This window comes from Bombus pascuorum, chromosome 14, assembly GCF_905332965.1.
Source record: "Bombus pascuorum chromosome 14, iyBomPasc1.1, whole genome shotgun sequence".
Taxonomy (NCBI): Eukaryota; Metazoa; Arthropoda; class Insecta; order Hymenoptera; family Apidae; genus Bombus; species Bombus pascuorum.
The window spans coordinates 9,176,375-9,196,587 of record NC_083501.1 but is presented as its reverse complement, the minus strand read 5'-3'; the positions used below and the strand labels follow the sequence as shown (position 1 = coordinate 9,196,587).

The 20,213-nt window shown below is 33.3% G+C and overlaps 1 protein-coding gene across 8 annotated transcripts in view; it reads left to right on the top strand.

Annotated features, from left to right (window-relative positions):
* Window positions 1-10,524, top strand: part of LOC132914078 (protein unc-13 homolog 4B) — a 36,816-nt gene extending 26,292 nt beyond the window's left edge. For 7 of the 8 annotated variants that reach the window (XM_060972884.1, XM_060972886.1, XM_060972887.1 and 4 more), the window contains 16 exons: window positions 1,039-1,203; window positions 1,286-1,464; window positions 1,969-2,013; window positions 2,098-2,257; window positions 2,648-3,171; window positions 3,803-3,949; window positions 4,037-4,174; window positions 4,254-4,442; window positions 4,529-4,823; window positions 5,227-5,585; window positions 5,832-6,021; window positions 6,175-6,481; window positions 7,296-7,376; window positions 8,266-8,389; window positions 8,937-9,130; window positions 9,228-10,524. In XM_060972884.1, coding sequence (XP_060828867.1) covers window positions 1,039-1,203; window positions 1,286-1,464; window positions 1,969-2,013; window positions 2,098-2,257; window positions 2,648-3,171; window positions 3,803-3,949; window positions 4,037-4,174; window positions 4,254-4,442; window positions 4,529-4,823; window positions 5,227-5,585; window positions 5,832-6,021; window positions 6,175-6,481; window positions 7,296-7,376; window positions 8,266-8,389; window positions 8,937-9,130; window positions 9,228-9,322 — 3,192 coding nt within the window. In that variant the 3' untranslated portion in view covers window positions 9,323-10,524. The remainder of the gene's footprint in view (window positions 1-1,038; window positions 1,204-1,285; window positions 1,465-1,968; window positions 2,014-2,097; window positions 2,258-2,647; window positions 3,172-3,802; window positions 3,950-4,036; window positions 4,175-4,253; window positions 4,443-4,528; window positions 4,824-5,226; window positions 5,586-5,831; window positions 6,022-6,174; window positions 6,482-7,295; window positions 7,377-8,265; window positions 8,390-8,936; window positions 9,131-9,227) is intronic. The other variant, XM_060972885.1, reaches the window with a different exon arrangement.
* Window positions 10,525-20,213: the final 9,689 nt, after the last annotated feature.

Genomic DNA, 20,213 nt, shown 5'->3' with positions numbered 1-20,213 from the left:
CAATTTTGTAAATCTTAATAAATATCATAACGTAGAATAAAAGCTTTGTAGAAGCAATAAGAAGCTTTAAATTTTGCAAAGTTCGCAATCTTGCAAATCTTCCTATAAATTTTATTACATAATATATTTGTTCAATTAAACAGCTGGATTTTTAATTAATTACGTAAAAAGAGAAATAATTTTCTCCACATGTAAAAAGAAGAATGGTGAAAATAAAGTGGCTTTGAACTTTTACGCAGTTCATTACTTCACCATATCTGAATTTGAAGGTGCCACTAATAAAAAGTAAACAAAATTGTTCACACAATACGTATCTGTTCGTTGCCAATCATTTGCTCGATTGAAGCATGCGTTTAATGCTCCGGCTGAAGAACTTTGAACTGTGAGTATATCGTACCACGAGCGACGCTTCGACAAACGACTAGCAGCTAAAATCTCCTCGCTGTCTCTTATCAACGCGTCTTGTGACTAGCAGATGGTACAATTATGTGTGACGTAAATCGATTGCACATTGTTCTCACATTATTTAATTATCAACATTTGTAAACCAATTGAAGGTTATTTTCAGATGTTTACGATACGTTTGAGAAGTAATTACCCTTCTATTTACAGACCTAAGTAAATACTTGTGTAACTTATTAATTTATTTTTTACAAAAGATTCGATAGAAATGTGTCCCATTTTATTAGATTGTGTAATATGTAGTTTCATTCGCGTATCAGTGCTATGTTTTGTGGAATATTACAAATAATATTACATTACATATGTCAGCTGCAATGGACAATCATGTATTAAATGTTAAAGAATGTCTATAATTATGCCATTTAGTGACAGTAATAGAGACAAAACGAATATTATCAATGTTTAGTAAAAGAATTTTTTATTATTGTTACATACAATGATTATACCATAAGGGAAGAAGTCATATTTTATCTTTTTGCACCGAGTATCTAGATATTAAAATATTGTGTCCCGCCCACTCCTCTGTTAATATTTATATTTTTGACCTTAGTTTAGAACGTTTGATATTATCTGTAGATTGAGGAGCTGTATGCTGCTTTGGTGTTTATGACCCAACACCAAGTCGGTTACGACGTTTCTAAAGAGTGTGAATTGGAAACTCTATTGAACTACCTTCAAAATGCGTTCAAAGTTGACAACGATATGCACGAGAGGGTTTTGCACGAGACGAAAAACATGGAGGTAAAAATTTCGTCGCCAATTCCACGTGTCAATATTTCAACAAATTATAAAATAGTAAGTCAATTATTTATAATTTATATAGCCACCAGAAATGCATTTGAACGTCGAAGTGATCGAAGCCAAAGAACTTGTGTCGAAAGATTCTAATGGTAAAAGCGACCCTTTCTGCGCTCTGTACCTCGAATCTGCTCCCACGAGGAGATATAACACTGCCGTGAAAACAACCACACTGAGCCCAGTGTGGGAGGAACACTTCGAACTGTGAGTTGACAGACGTATGTTTGTTTAAAGCGAAGTTTGAGAAAATGTTGTTTGACAAGAATTACACTTTTTTCCTTATATGAATCGTCCAGAAGGCATACAATGGAAGAGTAGAAAAATAATGGTGTTACGAATATTATTTGTTAAAATTTACCTTAATTTACCTATTTATTAAAAATACTAGAAATTTACGATTATTCATTCCATTTTTTATAATAAATAATCTTGCGGATGTATCTGATTCCTTTTTTGAGAAATTGGATGCTAATCATGTATTGTAATAATTAAATTAATATTAGCATTATCTAATACATATTACATTATTATCATTATTTTCATGAGTAAATAATCAAATATTTAAAATAGTGCTGAATTCATAGGCCAATAAAGTATACAATATTAAATTTGGGTGAAATATAATATAAGGTATTAGAATCCATTAGATTAAATTTCGGCACTGTAATGCATAAATTGTAATATAACTTCAATCATGATTTCTTATAGCCCTCTAGAGGACCCAGAAAACGACGTACTGTATCTAGAAGTGTGGTAAGTTCATATCGAAGACTTTAATTGGAGTAAAATTTCTTAACAACATGTTTAGATATTATTTTTTTATTCCTCGATTTAAAGGGACTTTGACGCTGCTGAAACAGTTCCTGAGAAAATGAGTAAAGTAAAAGACGTGAAGGGTGTTCGAGGACTGGTAAAACTAGCGAAAGAAATTGCTGTTACTGCCACTACTGGTTGCCATGATAACGAATTTATCGGTCGCTGTAGGATACCTTTGAAGGTATATAAAATAATCAAACATCCCTGTCATTATTTAACTTCTACTCTAAGTTTGCTTAAATTCATCATCTGATTTATCACTAAAAATCTAGTTTAATTATCAGTGGTCCAGAGCCCTAAATATATAGCAGTTTTATTACTTTTTTTTTAAATCAGAAACTACTCACTAAAAAAATGTTAACTAAAATTCAAATCGTAAGAAGCTTTTAATCTTTGTTTAATCACAGATCAAAAACTATTTCGTTTCATAGAACTATTACATTCCTTAGAAGATTCTTCAAATAATTTACATTAAAGTCTACTATAGATGAATTTTTCATAACATATAAATTCTTATTAGTGCATTAACAAACTATGAATCTACTAAGATTGATTTCTCGTTCAATATTAGGACATACCAACAACAGGCCACACAATGTGGTATTCCCTCGAGAAGAAGAACAAATCAAAACGACGTGGTGTAGTAAAACTAAGGCTGGCCTTCAGCGCCGAGCACAATGCACAGGTGGCCGCACAAGAGTACAGACACCTGATCAGGGTGCTATTGTTATACGAAATAGAGACCCAGAAAATAGAGAAATACTGTTGGTGCGGTCGATGGTCAGCGCCAGCGGAAGTTCTTCTTCTTCAGCACAGTGCTCAACGTGGTTTACTAGCCAGAAACGTGACGCTAGCTCAATGGATAGAATATTCAAGGATTCATCAAGAACATCCGTTAAACTTTACTGTCTTCAATAAATTAGCAATCGACCTTCTGAGGCCCATGGAGAATGGTCTTTTCTCAGTAGACGAAACAAGATTATTTTGGGACGCCACGAAGAAGTTATTATACTCGTGTCTGAACAGTATTCGCAAGATCAGGAGGCTCACAATTGGAGACAAGAACGCCATGACACAGTTGTCCGCGATTTTGGGGTGATTATTAATAAACTATGTGAATCCTAAGTACAGAATTTCCGTGTTAGCTGTTCGTAGTGTGGCATCGTATCTGATCAACTATCAAGGAAAATAGAATTCTAGAGAATTGGTGTATTTCGTTTGCATTGAATGCGAATAAAGTAGAGATCCAGTTCAAAAATTTTAGAACAGTTGCTATATTAGCTGCAAATTGAAAAATGTTTAATACATAATCTACGTTAAACGTTGAAGTTCTACTAGAAATAAAAGATGCTCTAAGATTATTAACCAGAACTTTACGTAATTTCTCACGTAATACTTCACGTAGAACCGATTCAAAATCTGTTAAAACAATTCTTACAGAATACTCGTTTATACAAAGAGATTAAATTTTGTACTTTATTATCACAATCTAAAGGAGAATTTTAAGAGCTTCAATTAATATGATTTTAAGAAATAAAATTATCAGATAATCTAAGAAATTACAAGCGTGTACTAATGTAAAGAATAAGAAGTTAAACATAGAAATCAAATACTTTAAGAGGATAGCAATGATCAGCTAGCAAAGACATTACTGTATTTGTGTTCAAAAGTTTATGAAAACAGTCAATATTCGAGGTTTTCAAAGCGAATTTTTCTGTTTCATTAGAATTCTGTCGTCGATTTCGTCCCTTAAAGTGCCTGAAGACATTAATCTATTCCCTGCAAAAATGTATCCCTGGTTTCCAGACCCTGACGAAACACTAAGTGTCCTTCAAGCTTTAGAGTACACTGTTGAACAGGGTGGTATCGAATGGTGAGCGTTTGTACAATCTTAAGAAAATATTAAAACTTATAAATAGCGAATTAAATAATTAAACATTTTATTTCTGTGGTATTTTAGGTTCGACCATATATTGAATAATAATTTCCCGGAAAATGAATCAGACGAAGATGCGCTGAAGTATCACATCAAAGTGATTCAACTTGTTAGAGCAGATTTACAAAATGCTATTGACAATTACGATAAGCTGTTTATCAAGTGAGAATTAAAAATCTTTTAGACAGAATTTAAGCATGATGTTGAATATTGTTTGAAATTAATTCCATTGTAATTTCAGACGAATTAATTTTCCTTATGCAAGATGTCTGTACATGATGTACGAGAAGAGGATCAGTGATATATGTATGATTGTTATAGAGGATGTCTGCGGCAGGTTGAAGAGAATTGAAATTGAAAACACTGATGTGGAATTAAATCTGGGAACGACTTTGTTCGAACTGTATCTTGCGTTGCAGAGATACGTTATGTAAGTCGTTATGTATTCTGTATATAATTTTTTCGCTGCCAATATTCTAATATTCAGAAGTAATTATAAAATATAATTCTTTTTAGCCTTGGCCAAGTGCTATGCGCCGAAGGGCAGCTGGAAGAGATGAAAGTACAGACTTACTACAACTGGTTTAGAGCTGGTGTGGCACATTGGCTCGATATAGCGGTGTACAAGGCCCTGAAAAGAATAGACAGAGCCGTGGAGTTTGACACGTTGCAAGCAGTCGATAACTCCGTCCAATACAGCTCAAGTGCCGTGGATACATTAACGATATTCTACCAAATCAAAGTCTTTTGGACACAACTCGCATGGCCGGATACGGAAGGCTCCTACACTTTCATTGCCAAAATTATAGACGTAAGTCCATAAAGAACGACTTTTTGATCGAAAGATTTTCAAATATTTATTTCTTATTTTGCTACATACGCGCATATCTTAAGATTCAGATACAATCCAAAATCCATATTAAATTGTACTAGCAGTCCCAGCTCTAATTTTCTAATATTACCTATGTTCGTGAGAAGTGATTCGAACTTCGTCTTCCTTATTACAAAATAAAAATTTCATAATAATTCTACTATGGAAAATACATTTGATACCTATACACGCAATATACCATAAACCTACAGACTCTTTTCTCAGAAAACTCCTAAACTGTATGAGTTAATTGTATCTTAGTATAGCTATTAATGAAAGAAAAATACAAACTTTGAAAATATTTTTTATTTCCTGAAAAATATACCGCATTACATATTTTTAGGATATCTGCAAATGTTCTATCGCATACGCAGATAAAATGGCGAAGAAGGCGGAATTGACCACGGAATTGGAACAGTTGTCAGAAAGTAGCGTGTACGAAAGGAGGTTCTCCGTATCAACGGCGTGGTGCTTCGCGATCAATAATATCGATTACATTAGAACATCAATTGCGCCATTAGCCAACGATCTAGGACTTCAGAACATCGTGGATGAGCTAGCGGAAAAGAAAACCCAAGAAGACGCAGACAGATGTAAACAGACGCTTCAGCTGATCATCGATAATGCCACTGACACTGTTAAGAACAAGATTATAGAACTTTTACAAGTCGTCGCGGATAAGATGTCTCCTGCCATGAACAGGTAACTATAGCAAACTTTTCACATTTTATGTAATCCCAATTATCAAAACTTATAGAATAAACGGTTCATAGGTTCGCTAATTTTTCTCGCTATCTATTATTTTACATTCCATACATATTTTACGCCCATAGTTCAGGTTCATATAAACGGATTTAATTAAAAATATTTAAAAAATTTCGTTCCATTAAATGAAGTTCTACCGTATTTAATTTCTCATTAATTGTTACCTTTATAATTTGGATAAAGGTATCTCATGGAGGGGGCAGAGTTGATAGACACGACCAGCAATACCATGGATCGACTTCTACAATATCTTGATAGTAACTTATCGACGTTGCACGATCATCTTAATGAAGACAATTTTGAGAGGATCTTGCATGTTATTTGGGACACGCTATCGGAAAGCTTATATCAATTAGTACATAATAACCTAGAGGTACTAGAAACTATTCTTCGTCATTCTTTTATTATTTTCTCCAATTATTTTTCCCTCTTCAAACGATCTTACTCTTATATAAATGACAAGAAAATGGTTTTTAGTAATTTGCGTATTGAAAAAGTATGAAAGCGGAAAATCTTTGCATTACAGAGAAGAAGGCCACCATCGTTTTATTCGAACCTCCATCGCACTCTGCATACCCTCATTCGATATTTTAACGTTGGAGCTGACGAGATAGCAAACGTGAAAGTTCTGGAAAAGATCGAACACCTTCTGGAGCTCCACGGTCTGGAGACAGCTGACCTGATACATCGTTACCACCAGGAACGAATAAAGGAACAGAACGAGTTGGAAGAATCTGAATACGGGCAGATCACCGTGAAGGCGCAGTTTGTGGATAATTCGTTGAACATTCAGATATTGAACGCGAGGAAATTACGACCAGTCGACAGTAACGGTAAGAGAAGAAAAATTGACATTATTTTCTAAAGAACATTTGAATTCGAAATTACAATTTAAGGCATGAGTGCTAAAAATAAGATTTTAAGCGAGACATAATTTATTATACACTTTTTAATTTCTATGGGTGGTTCTGATGAAACGAAAAGTGCGATTATCTTTGGAATTTATAGAATACGAAAGAGTTCGATTTGTGACTTAAATATTGTTTTCACTGTACGACATCTTTTTGATAACCAAATATTTTAGCAAATCAATTGTCACATATGAATCATATAGAATGTATAAAAATATTGAATGATTTATTCGTAGAAAAGTTAATGCTATAGATAATTATTACCGATGACGTATTCATTATCTATAGACGAAATACATAGAAAACTAATGTGCATTTAAAAATTACAAAACAAACGTAATTAATTCATGAAAAATACTTTACTGTAATATTTATAATTTGTTATCTACAAAATTAACTGTACGTAGATCAAGTACCTCTTATTTCTTTATTTAGTTAGAAAAAGAAATTTATTAAGAGAATTTCTTTCAGAAATTTTGCAAAACCGTTTAATTAAAAAATGATAATCGCATCAGTCTTTTTATGAGCATCACTCAATACGTTATACTGAACCGTCAAAGAGAAGCAGAATTGCACACATCGATAGATAAAACGCAAAGCTCCATCATCAACGTAGATTGAACTTAGATTTTCATTTTGTAGCTCGTTAACGTTTGTTTGTTTCACTGTAAATCGGTTACGGGAATGAGCGGGTGGTTCGCGACAAAGAGAATGATCTTTTCTTTCGATTTTGTAGGCGATTTGGTAGGCAAGGTGTCTACTCTCAAGCACAAACTTCATACAAAATCTAAACAAAGACTGAAAGAAGGGAAGACAAGTATGTAAACCGTGGATGTCAAATAAAGAAATAAAAAAAAACACGCTCTTCCTCATCACTGTTAAAATTAGAATTTCTCATGCCTGCCCTCGCGATAATTAGACTTCCAGATTTGCATGAACACGGCTGACCAAACTGTTATATTACATTTTCTGTTACTATGTATTTGTAGCTAGAGAATGTACGAGTACTTTGCATATCGAATAATTTCCCTAAGTTAGAAACATGGAATTGATCACGAGTGATGCAAACTTCTATAAGGTTCCAAACATAACAAATAATACAAAAGTTATTTAATGAATGTTTAACCGCTGTAAAATGTGTGTTCTTTCGTTTGTTATGTCATATTAAATTGCTGCATAAGTTCTGTGTATGTTCATCAGAGTAGAAATTTACACATTCGATTTATGACATTTATCCGCGTAAATGTTACCTTATATCTTTATTTTATAAATATCATTTTATAAATACGAAACACCATTCTCATAAAATGATTTTATCGTAAATTGTCTATTTGAAAATGGTTTTCTTGTCAACTTGTCTTCTTATCTTCAGAAACCGATATTACTTTGTCACCAACCTAATAAAAATCCTTCTGAGTGGATGATTATTGACAGATCTGAATGGACTAGTAAGAATAGTTTATGTCGATTTACATAGCAATATTATATTTACTGTAACATTGATAGCGTGTTTATATGAACGAAATGACGAAGAAAATTTATGCAGCAACTTAATATATTAAATGTTGTTGACACTGTGGAACCTCATAGACAAAAGACCCATCAAGAATACAGACAGTCACCTTTCATCGTGCATGAGCCTATATCGGGGTCTTTCTGGTGTTTCGAAAGAACAGCTTGAAAATATTGTTCTGTCTATCTTCCAGGTAGTTGCGATTCATATGTGAAGGTGAAGCTACTTCCGGAGGAAAAGTTCGCCGACGTAAAATTGCCCAAGACGCATGTGCAAAAGGAAAATCTCTATCCGCTGTACGATGAAATTTTCAATATGTGAGTAATAGTCAACCTTTCTTTTTCGATAGAGAATAGATCGTTGGAAACATTGTATGTAAATATTATATTATATCTATTCATAATAGATGTATGTATAATGCGTAGAAATATTAAGAGAATTGAATACATAAACAAGATATAGATTGTGGACGAAAATATTATATAAACAGAGAAGAGTTGATTCTCTATGCAAAAATAAATCAAAAGTATAAAATTAAATTTCTTCATCCGTAGCTTATTTTTCAAGAATATCGATTTTGAAAATCTTACAGACATAGATGATATACAATTTGTCGAAAGACAGGAAAAAGATCAAACGTTATAATATCAATTTGGCATTTTAGTAATACAGTATGTAAGTACGTTTGTAAATGAAAAGTAAACTTTGGATACAAAAATTTTCATATTTACATATTTTACTTTCTTTTCCATAACAGACCACCTTTCGCCTAATTTTATAACATTTCAGGAACAGCATATTATTATTCTCCAAAATGTTATTCATTTCCAAAATTTCCGATTTAACTAATGTAAATACTTTCAGACCTCTAACAAGCGAACAACGAGCCACAGAAAACGCAATCGTAGTTTTCGAACTAAAGGACAAAGATTTTCTTCGATCGAGATTCATGGCAGAGGCTTTCCTACCATTCAGCGAAATTCCTGAAACGGGACCAGATCGAGGAATCGAGTCTCTCGACCAAATTCACTTGAATCTTTCACGTCCTACAAGGAAAAGTAGGTTTTCTTTACTTTTCCTCTAATCATAACTAACTAATTCCCTTTATCTAATCTACTTTTATCTCTTACATTTTGATTGTTATTCTATGTTCAGGTACGGACGTAATTCAAGCGTTAGAACACAGAAAGGGAGACAATCAGGCGACAGAGTTCTTATCGAAGCTCAGTTCTAAGGCTGAACGAAAATAATCGTTATCACTCGTAGGAAAAGCGATTGAAATTATTTTCTATGTCATACGACAACGAAGCAACGTTCCGAATATCGAACTGGTGCTACTAAATGAATAAAAATGAAGAAATTGTTAATTTTACGAGATACGTAATTTAACTTAATACGTGAATCGTTAAATTGTTTTATTACTAAAGTTTAAGACAATTTTACATCGTCACTATTTTTGTAATTAATTTATCTCAAACCATTTCACAAGAAAACTTGATACGTAATAAGCATTTCTTAAAATCTTCAACATCAGACATATAAAGTTACTTAAAGGATTTTTGTTATTTTAATTATTACGTTAACAGCTACAAATTTTGTAATTTATTAAAATCAATATTTTTAATTGTTCATGAGTCGATGCGTTGATCATTTTATCATATGAAATTAAATAAATTAGCTAGTCCACGAGGAACAGAATGCAAAGAAATAATGAACTATTTTTATAAAGTTTTCATAAGTATAGGTACGCTGTTTTTAACAGCTAATACCCATTTCTAGGCTGTGTATCGCTTCGAATATCAAACATCAAATGTATTTTCCTTCGCGAGGCACAAAACGTCGCATTTCAAGACTAGGAAAACTGTAAGGCTGAGTAAGTACTACTTACGAGCAACATTGCTATTTATCATTAAGTCCAAAATACACGTAATTGCAATAAATACGAATCAAAAGAATTTCTAACAAGAAAACTATCGAATAAGAAAAAATCAAAATGATGTTTGTAACATACGTGTAGATAGAATTGCTACTATAAATCGAATGCATATATGTTTTATACGATGTTGTTTACGATGTATGTATAACGAAAGTATATGTTTATCTAGTATTATTATCTTTGTCGAACCGATCAATTCAGAAGGAAATCGCGGTCGAGAAATTTGTTATCGAGAGATTCTGAGTACTCTTTGTTTATCAAACTATGCTTCATGATATTCCGTAGAATATCACGAAGTTTATAAAATATATAAAATGAAACTTTTTCAACATTTTTTATTATGCGTTATTCAAATTTGAAGAAATTAATCATGTTATTAGTTCAGGAAGTTATTTTATTCATAGAATAGACAAAGAGTAATCATAATATTATTGTTTTAAATATTATCTATATTTGTACGCGAAGCAACTCAAAATTACGAAATGTAATGAACGTTGAATAAATTATTAAAACATATTAACACGAGCATTGTTATTTTCGTGAGGGCTGCTTAAAAATTCTATAATACCCGATTAATTTCTCGAATTGTAACAAGTTATTATTAAATTCATCTGTTATTTACGAAAGGAATTCCACACTGTGCGCGTAGTTAATGTTTTCTCGGTCCTCGTTTCTGTCTACGTGGAATGCGTTCTGTTTAAAATTACATGCACTTTATTCAGTTTGCGTGCTCGGCAACGCAGTTGGAATCGATTATTCTCTTGAATTTCATTCGCAGAAATGCTAAAATTTCATTAGTTGCACTACAGAGGTCTACTATATCATCTGCTGCTCATAAAGATCTCAACAGAGATCCCCAATATTAAATATGTTCGTCCCAATTTTTTAGAAATATTCTCCAGTTCCTTATATAATTTGTATTCTAATTAAAAATATTTATTTTATTTGTATCAATGTATTTATGTTTCATTAAAATAAAATTTTTCATGCTCTTTTCTATTTTATTTTGTAATGGATAAATTATAATGAAGGGTTTATTTGTGTTTATCAATTCATTTAAATAATAAATTTAATCAAAATGATTTATTTTATTTCGCACATTATCTTCGAGTCTTTCAAAATACAAAATTTCATGTTCTTTCTCAAAAATTTCATTTGATAATGAATAGGTGTCGTTATCATAAAAGATACATATATTTGTGTTTATCAATCGAGTTAAGTGATAGGTTTATTTAAAATCATGATACGATTGTGTGTCTATTGTGAATAGATTGATTGCAGTTTTCTTTTCAATACACAATTCAATTTTTATCTTACCACTTCGCGATCACGTTACCGATACTGATGTTCAGGAAATAGGCTAGTACCACAATGCGTCATCATCGAAGACTGGAAGAGGGAGCTGAAATATCGAAAACGAACTTTACTCGAGATTATACCGTTTTTTGTTACTTTAATCTAAATTTTATCTTGTATAACTTTTCTTTCAAACATATCACATGGAGAATTTATTCTATGATAAAATGATTTTAATGAAAAACGTTAAATGTTAACTAAATATTCCTTATGTATTCAATGGTTATATATATATAAATATTAAAGTAATATATAATATATATATAGTATATAATATCTGAAATTTTAAATGATTCTTTAATATTCTTTAATAAATACATAAAAATTCCGTAAACACAGCATTATCAAAAAATATAGATAAAATAGCTTATTTATTATTCTGTCACAATACAGAAATTTTTTAAGAGTAATAGATATTTCAGAAACGGAATTCCTGCGATTGAGAAAAGAATTAAGAATTAAATGATTGTGAAGTTTATCATAATGTTAAAAACATGTCAATATTTTCGAACTTTAGAAAATCGTAAGGTATAGGATGTGACGGAAAAGATATTTAAACAAATCTCGATATTGAGAAACAGAATTCAATAATGTAGATTACTTGAGAAAAGATTACAAATGTGATATATTGCGCTAGCGCAATGTAGACGGTTAATGGGTCAAATGACAAGATTTAACGATCATGAATAAATGTATGACTTCCCTTAGCGATAGCTAACCCAGTGTTATTTTTCCAAACAAGAATCATGTTGAAAACCCAATATTGCGTGGCAAATGCGTGTAACTCGGATTACTTAATTGTCTCTATTTCGTAACACGTTATCTCGTTATCATGGCCCTTTGCGTTGATGATTCAGTGGCGTGCAGAAAGTCATCTACGTAACTCTTACAGCTAGCTACAAGTGCACGCAATGCGAACTAATATTGCAATTTTCTATTATAGCTCCATTTCCCCTTCTCCTTTTTATCTTTTCTATACATATGTATCACAGAAAAAGAAAAGAGAAAATAAAGAAGATACGAAGGCTATAGGGGAGGACGATGATAGGTCATACACCTTCTATCTTTTAATGTACATAATTTTAAAATTCAATACACTATGTGTATGTATATCTATCTCAATGAGTTTTATATTATCCAAACTATATTTTCATTTACCCTAGGATTAAATATGTGCTTTTGTTATCCGTTTGTTCTTGAGCATATTAAAAATATCGATAGTAGTCTTGCCAAGTGACATAAAAATTAGAAAATCGACAAACTTATCGTGTCTTTCCGTGTGATCTTTAGACGTATAATATGTAAAGGTCCCTCCAATCGAAATGTTACAGAAAATGGATATGACGATTTTATTAATAAGATACTCTGCAAAAATATATAACGAGGAATATGCTCGGAAAATCGAAAACATGTTAATAGAAGTAAAATGAGGTTTGCCTTTTGGCGTATTAATTAAAATACGCAAACAAAGGTTCCCCTTAATGATCACGTCGATAGCATAGACATTGTACCTCATTCGAACTGCGACGCTGGACCCCAGTAATTGCATATAATGAAATCTATGGCATCGTTTTAAAGAAAGATCGGAAAAACTGTTTAAAATTCAAATGAATGCGGCCCGCCGCGGTCAATGCAAACAGAGCGCAATAACCGGCGCTCACTTTTCGATCGAGTTTCGGAAGTTTTATGCGCGAAGCAACGATGGCTCTCCGCTTTAATTGCCTTACAATTGATTTCATATTACTCCGATTGAGTTTGCTTCGTACCGATACTTCGATTACGTTCCCAAAGGAGCATTCCTCAAAAGTTACGAAATTAGATATCATTCGGTTTTGTGATCAAGCAAATTGTGCGAATAATAAAATCTTCAATGAAAAGAAGGAAGCTTGCGGGATTACTTTACGTACATATGTGTATATATAGGCAAAGTACGTATGAGTATACACTGAATAAAATTTGAATACATGACAATATGGAAGTACATGTCACATCATCGTACCTTGTTACGTGCACTTTGTATTTTTAAATAAAAATCAAACGATGATTGTCTAAATTTAGCAATTGGAAAAATTACAAATAATGTAGTTTAACACAGAAATGATCAGTAATCATGAATCGGAAGGAAATTTCTTCTTATTGTCGTAATAATCTACGGTTGCAATATAGATAGGATATCTTCAAGAGAATAATGAAAAGTTATGAAATTTATCCTTGAGACCAGATATCGATAGATTTTTATTTAATCCAGTAACTACAAAATGATATAAAGGGAAAATTTAGTAAAATGAAGAATTTCAAACGAGTAACGTAATACTTTAGGATCAAATCTTAAAAAATCTTAAAGAAAAAAATTTTAACGTCGTCAAGGAATTGAAACAATTTTAGAAAATAATATGTAATAAATAATAAAATATTTTTAAGCATGGAATGATGTAATATCTGAAGAATTTTTCGAAAAATTAAAAAAAATTGTCCTAGAAAACAATAAATTATATTATTTGTTAGTAAATACTATTAGAATAAAAATATTTTAAATAGTTCAAAGCATAAAATGACACAGTAAATAGCTTTAAATTTCCTCCTAATATTTTTATTCTGACATTAAGGTAATGTACAGATCTGTGAATCTGTGAACACAATCACAAACAAACATAAAAGGATAAAACTGCGCCGTTATATAAGAGATACGAGGTACATACTTTACATAAATATCATTATTAATAACTCAAGACGAAACTCCGCGCCACGTTAACTTTCCGCCCCTGTCCATGACTCGACGATGCACCGGATACTTTCTTGTCTCGATGTTTATTAAAATTTTCGGTGCACCGCCGGAGACGAAGGACCCTTTTTGTCATGCATAACCTCGCCCGTGGCTCAAAGGGAAGCTTCTAAAAACGAAGATCGTGTGCCTGTGCAGAAAAAAAAGGAGAAAAGAAGGAAAAAAACGGGTTGCCACTTTCGCGGAGGAGCCGCCTCCTGTAACGGAATGCGAAGTTTCGTCGCGACAGAGTGTCCTTAAACGAAACTTTTCGGTCGCCGGAGATAACCTCGGATTATTACGCGGAACTTTTCGGCGTAGACAGTCAGAGGAATATCTCTGACGATATATATTCATGCATAGAGTGTTTTTTTAGAAATCACGTTGCTACTCGCTTGCAATCATTTTGACCACTTGAAATTCCTCGAAAATATTGACACGAATTATGTTCGGTCATATCGTGAACGATATTCAAGGAGTGTTTTGTCAGGTGTTCAGAGAGATCGTTAGAACGATATACACAGGACATGATTTGGAATGCACTACCGCTTTTATCTGGTCGTTAGTCATCAATTTTTTCCCGTAATTGACAGTCGGCAGCCGCTGGACTCGCGTGTAACGGATCCAGTTATATCAAGTAGCTTTTCACGCGATCAATTGGAAATCTTGTATACATTCGAGTCGGATCTTGATTTAGTTTACAGTACACACATAGGCTACTGAAAATGACGTTGTTCGCATTTGATAAGGATTTTATCGGCTCTAATCACTTTCGCGTTTTTTCAACCCCGTTCGATTGAGGAACTTCGCGACGAACGAAGCGATAGGAGATCGCTGTTTTTACCGGTGCATGATGAAACGGAGATATACATGTATATCGAGTTCCTTGCCACGACATTTTTCTACCCGGTACACGATACGGCACAGATAAGTCGTATGCTCGGCTACCTTCAGATCTGATACGCGAAACAATAATAAAGTATGTCAGGAACGTCACGGTGCAATCTTCCACGATAAATAATCTCTCGGAGAAACGACGATGAATCGCTGAGTAAAATTTGCATGGCGGATACGCGATGTTCCGAGGAATAAGAAAATTCTCTGAACAGAGTATATTTCTCGTTGGATCTCCGTTATTTACATACGTTTTGTTTGCCACACACCGATATTGCATAACAGTGTGTACGAGCGTAGATCCAGCAGTACAAATATGAGACAATTAAGGAGCTCGAGACGTGCAGATAAACTCGTAATTACAGTGACGAAGAAACGCGATAGCCATAGAACGGTCGCTTCCACTGGATGTCTGTTTTCACTATTAGCTGGGGACAATTTAACGACGTTAAACAGAACTTTAGATAACGTTCCTTTTTTGATGGATTATATTGTATAAACCTGTTTGCGTCATTTTTTATCCATGTTATTTCAGTGCCAGGGAAATGAACAAAGTTCTTGATTTGATATCAACGATCCGAGATACTTCATAATTCAATGAATTCGTCTGTGTATTAGATAAATACTATTTCCACCAAAGCAATAAATACAGCGAGTTTGTAAAATAATATGTATAATGTGATAAAAATGAATATTTGTTGTCAAATAGGTACTCGTAAATGAGGAAAATATCCTTAAAAAGGAATTTAAATATCCTGTTAATTTAGTAAAAATATTTAGTTTTCATGTTAGAAATAGCAATCTTTTTCCCGTTGGTACTTTGGTTTATTTTATTAATATCCATTAATCTTCCTTTTAACTTTATTAATATTTTATTACTGTTTACTCTAATACTGGAAATATCGAAGCTTTCCCTTTAAAAACACGAGAAAGATACTTATCTTTAAAACCGAAGACTTTCGAATTATTCTACTTATTACAAGATATAACAATATTTACCGATTAATTAATAAACCAAAATAACCTAACTAGTCTTTACAGGGTTAGATAAAATATCCAAAAATGCTGAAATTTGTAACTATGTATTTCCTGAAATGTCTAAGGAACAAGGATGGTTCTTTTTCACAGGTAAGTTGTATTAGTGAAAATTTACGAGTCACAAACTACCAGTCCTAACAAACTGTCTTGTATAACAATACGCCAGCATAATTAACAGACTAAGATAAATTTAGAAATCAAAGTTTATAAATTACAAATTATCTAATTATCCTATTCGACACAGAATTGTAAAATCATAAAAGAGGAGACTGAACCTAATCTACAACTTGTGACTTGTTAATTTACTAATATTATCGATTGCTAAAGTATTGTTCCAGAAGTAAATCGTTTGAAGCACATTTCCCTGCGAATATTCAAACTTCGAAGAAGTCCATGCCTGTTTGGACCAGGATACCTAACCTACAAAAATCAGCGGAAGTCAGTCCATCTATCCGCGTCGGAAAACACTGGTACAGAGAAACGAGTGGTCGCAAATCAAACTGAATGCCGCGCACAGTGAGCGACCAATTTTTTAGCTGTATCCAGGAAAGTATCTAACTCGGTCGCCTCTTCCTGCGGCGAACGCCATTTTATTGGCAACGTGGAACGTGTTTGTGACACGTTTCACGGAACCGTCGCGTCGTGACACACGCGAACTGAAGTCTTTGTAAGGTGTTTGTGTGCGTGTTTGCATACGTATCCGCCGATGTGTATGTATATGTGACATACTATATACGTGTGTATGCGAGCGCATAATAGCGACACGGCAGCGTTCTACAGACAATACGTAATTACCGGGAATGTCGATCGATACGAGGCGGCTATGTAAACTGACCAATGATGACTGTTGACCGATAACAATCGTTTCGAAACGTGCAATCTAAAACGACTTTAAAGCAGCGGGACACCGGCTATTTACGACGATGCGCCAACCGCCGGTTACATCCTCTCTCTTTTCTCCCTTTTCCCTGCCCTTTGCCATATCCTCCTCGTCTTCATCCTATTTTTTCTTCTCTCTTTTCTCACTCTCTCTCCCCCTTTTTTTTGTTGTTTTTGTAATTTTATCGTATCACGTCATGCAATTTTGAGCCTTGTAATTACACACGCAACACGTATGCATAATGTTTGCTCGTGGAAAAAGAGATTCAACGGGCGCGACGAGAAAAATGAGTAGTTGTTTGGCCAATTTACCGTTGTTTAACTGCGACGTTGCGCTGCCGCGTGAATAAAAAAAAAGCGACGCAGAGATATACGCAAGAGCTGTGCTATTATCGGCACCTGTGTGGAACGCCATTTCTGTGAAAACAATTGTCGAAAAACAACGTTCCATGGTGCAGAGACGATTTCACGTTTAAACGCTTGGAGATTTGTAATAATATAAAAAGTTTCAGGAATCTTCTAAGTGATTAATTATAAAACCCTATATGTTAAACAAAATTCATTCTTTTCCTCTATGAACATGTACAATGTACAGATACGATAAATGCACCCAATATTGCCCACTCATGGTATAAAATGAAAAAAACTATTGATGCAGCTTGGTGAGAGATCATTATGTATAGTACAGAAACGAAACCCGGCGAGAAGTACTAAAGACACAAATACAAAACAATTTTACTCCGCACGTTTCTTTCTTTTTTTTTTTTTTTTTTTTTTGTTTTTTTAGTATTTCAACGGATGAAGCCCAGATTCAACGCATCGCGTGTTAATACGTTCAATGAAAAACTTTTAATCTGACGCTCTTAGTGCGCAGTTTCGCTGCCAAAATGAAAGGATTCTCGGCGACAAAGAGAGATCCGAAGCCTATTGGAGCGTCGGTTATTATTTTCATTGAGAGGTACGCGCGAATCGAGAACCGGATTTTAATCCGGCGTGACAGTGACGAGACGCTGACACGAAGATCCGCACGAACAATTCGTGGACTCACACCCCTAAGCAGCTCATTCAACAGCCTTTGGAATTAGCATAAGCGTCATCGTGGTTCGTACCACGCCACCGTAAATGAAGGTACATGATATATTGGATTGTTCGGAAAGTTCATTTTTGTCATTGGATTTATTTTATTCTATTCTATGTATTCATCGTGTACTTTTACAAAAAAAATTACTGGTCCAATATAAGTTTCGATTGGACATCTATATCATAATCAGAGAAAATATCTGGTATAAATTAATAGAAAGATTCTCGTTTTTCAAGAAGAAAGGAGGATGTTACATATTTCAATAAGAAGTTTATTTATATAAGATGCTTGATATTTGTTAAGAATTTACTTATAAATAAAATAACATCTTCAAATTCTGGTTATATTTCAGTATGAACTTTCCAAAAAATCCTTCTTTGACGCAATCATAAAAATAGAGAACATTTGACCGAGTCAAGTAGATAAGGACGTTATTCAACAGACATATGTTGTACCTAAATGCTAAAATCACCTGAAAATCAACTAATTATACCTACGACTATTTCATCATTGTAGTAAAATGTAAGTAAAAGTGCATATATAGAAAGTGTTTAATAATATACAAATCCTACAAGGATAATAATAGGATATATTAAATATCCATTGTACGGGTGAAACAGATGTTTTCTTTAATTCTTAACTATCTTTTCTTTAATGTGATTGATGGTTAAAAAGTGGGTAAAATGAGTTAAAAACATTACTTTTTAACATTTACTTTGGTATATACCGTTATTTATGCCCTTTTGTGATAGGTAAACTTATAGAAGTAAAATTGCGAATTGAACATTATTCATGTTTCATACGTAATAAAATTTATTTACTTTACAATGTTAAGAACCTTACAAAGTTAATGTTGAGAAATTTACAACAGAAATTTTTCGTTCCTGAGAGGCTCAATTGACTATCAAACAATGACACTGGTTCGTCAAATTCGAACTTGAATGAATCGATATTTTATATGCACCAAACTAATAATATTATGCATAAAACTTTCGTTCGATACGATACTGTAATAATACTTTTGCTGCATCGATATTTTATTTTTTTCTTCTTCGGTTTTCGTTGTTTTTCCTTTCTTGGTGGAGTAGGCCGAGTGTTCACGGAACACTTGCATCGTCGAAGCGGTGGAAAATGTAATCGATTGGGGGTAAAATTGTTTAGAGCATGTTATTTTATCCTTGCTCTTTTCTTTCCTTTAAATAAATACAAACTACATAAGAGAGAAAGAAAAAGTGACATATTTTCCATATCGCGAACGAAGAAAGCTTTGTCTGGAATCACCAAAGGCTGACCGCAATTTGCGGCTTGTAGCCTCAAAGGATTAATAATAATTAGCCGATCTACGATTATAGCTTTATCGTCCTTTTATAACAGTCAATCGCCTCGTATTATTTTTCTTTTTTTCTTTTTTCTTCTCATATCGAATCGACGTTTTCGCCCCAGTTCTCCGAACAGACCTTTTACTTTACATAATGCTTTGACCAATATATGTCATGCAGAAGAAAATAGAAACAAAATGGGAGATAATACAGGAACAGAATTTTGTATTGTCTTTGAAAGAAACATTAGCTTCCATTATGTATTTTACTATAAATATATCATTTGAAATTATTGTGCAACTTTACAGTTCAAGAGTTTTAATTCTATTCCTGTCTAATTACATGCCAATCATTATTGCACATCGAGCATCTAATGATCTAACAATCGAACAATTAAATATTTTAATCACAAAATATCTATATATATAGGTATAACACAATTATTTATCTTTTCAACATTTCAACATTACATAAATTACCTAAGAAATGTACCTTACAAATTGACTTTCGAATCGTAGGGATAATATGTATTCCCTTCACAGGATCATTCTATCAACCTCCCACTCAATTTCCAAAACAACCTACTACATCCAGGGCTCTCAACTTCATTCAATATACTTCAAACAAAAAGTAAAAAAAGAGAGATCCCTCGTCCCAAGGGATATCCCGTCACATTCACCCTAAAAAGCAGACAAATACCCTATCAAAAACTATACCGTGACAAACAATAAGGCGCCGTGTGAAGGTAAGAAGAAAATCCGACAATCCAGGCTGGAAGAGTGAAGTATAAAAAGCGGGCGAGCGTCGGATGTGCGAGCAATTACCATCAATACATACGAGGATGTTGTACCTGAGCAGTCGATCCAGATGGTGGCAA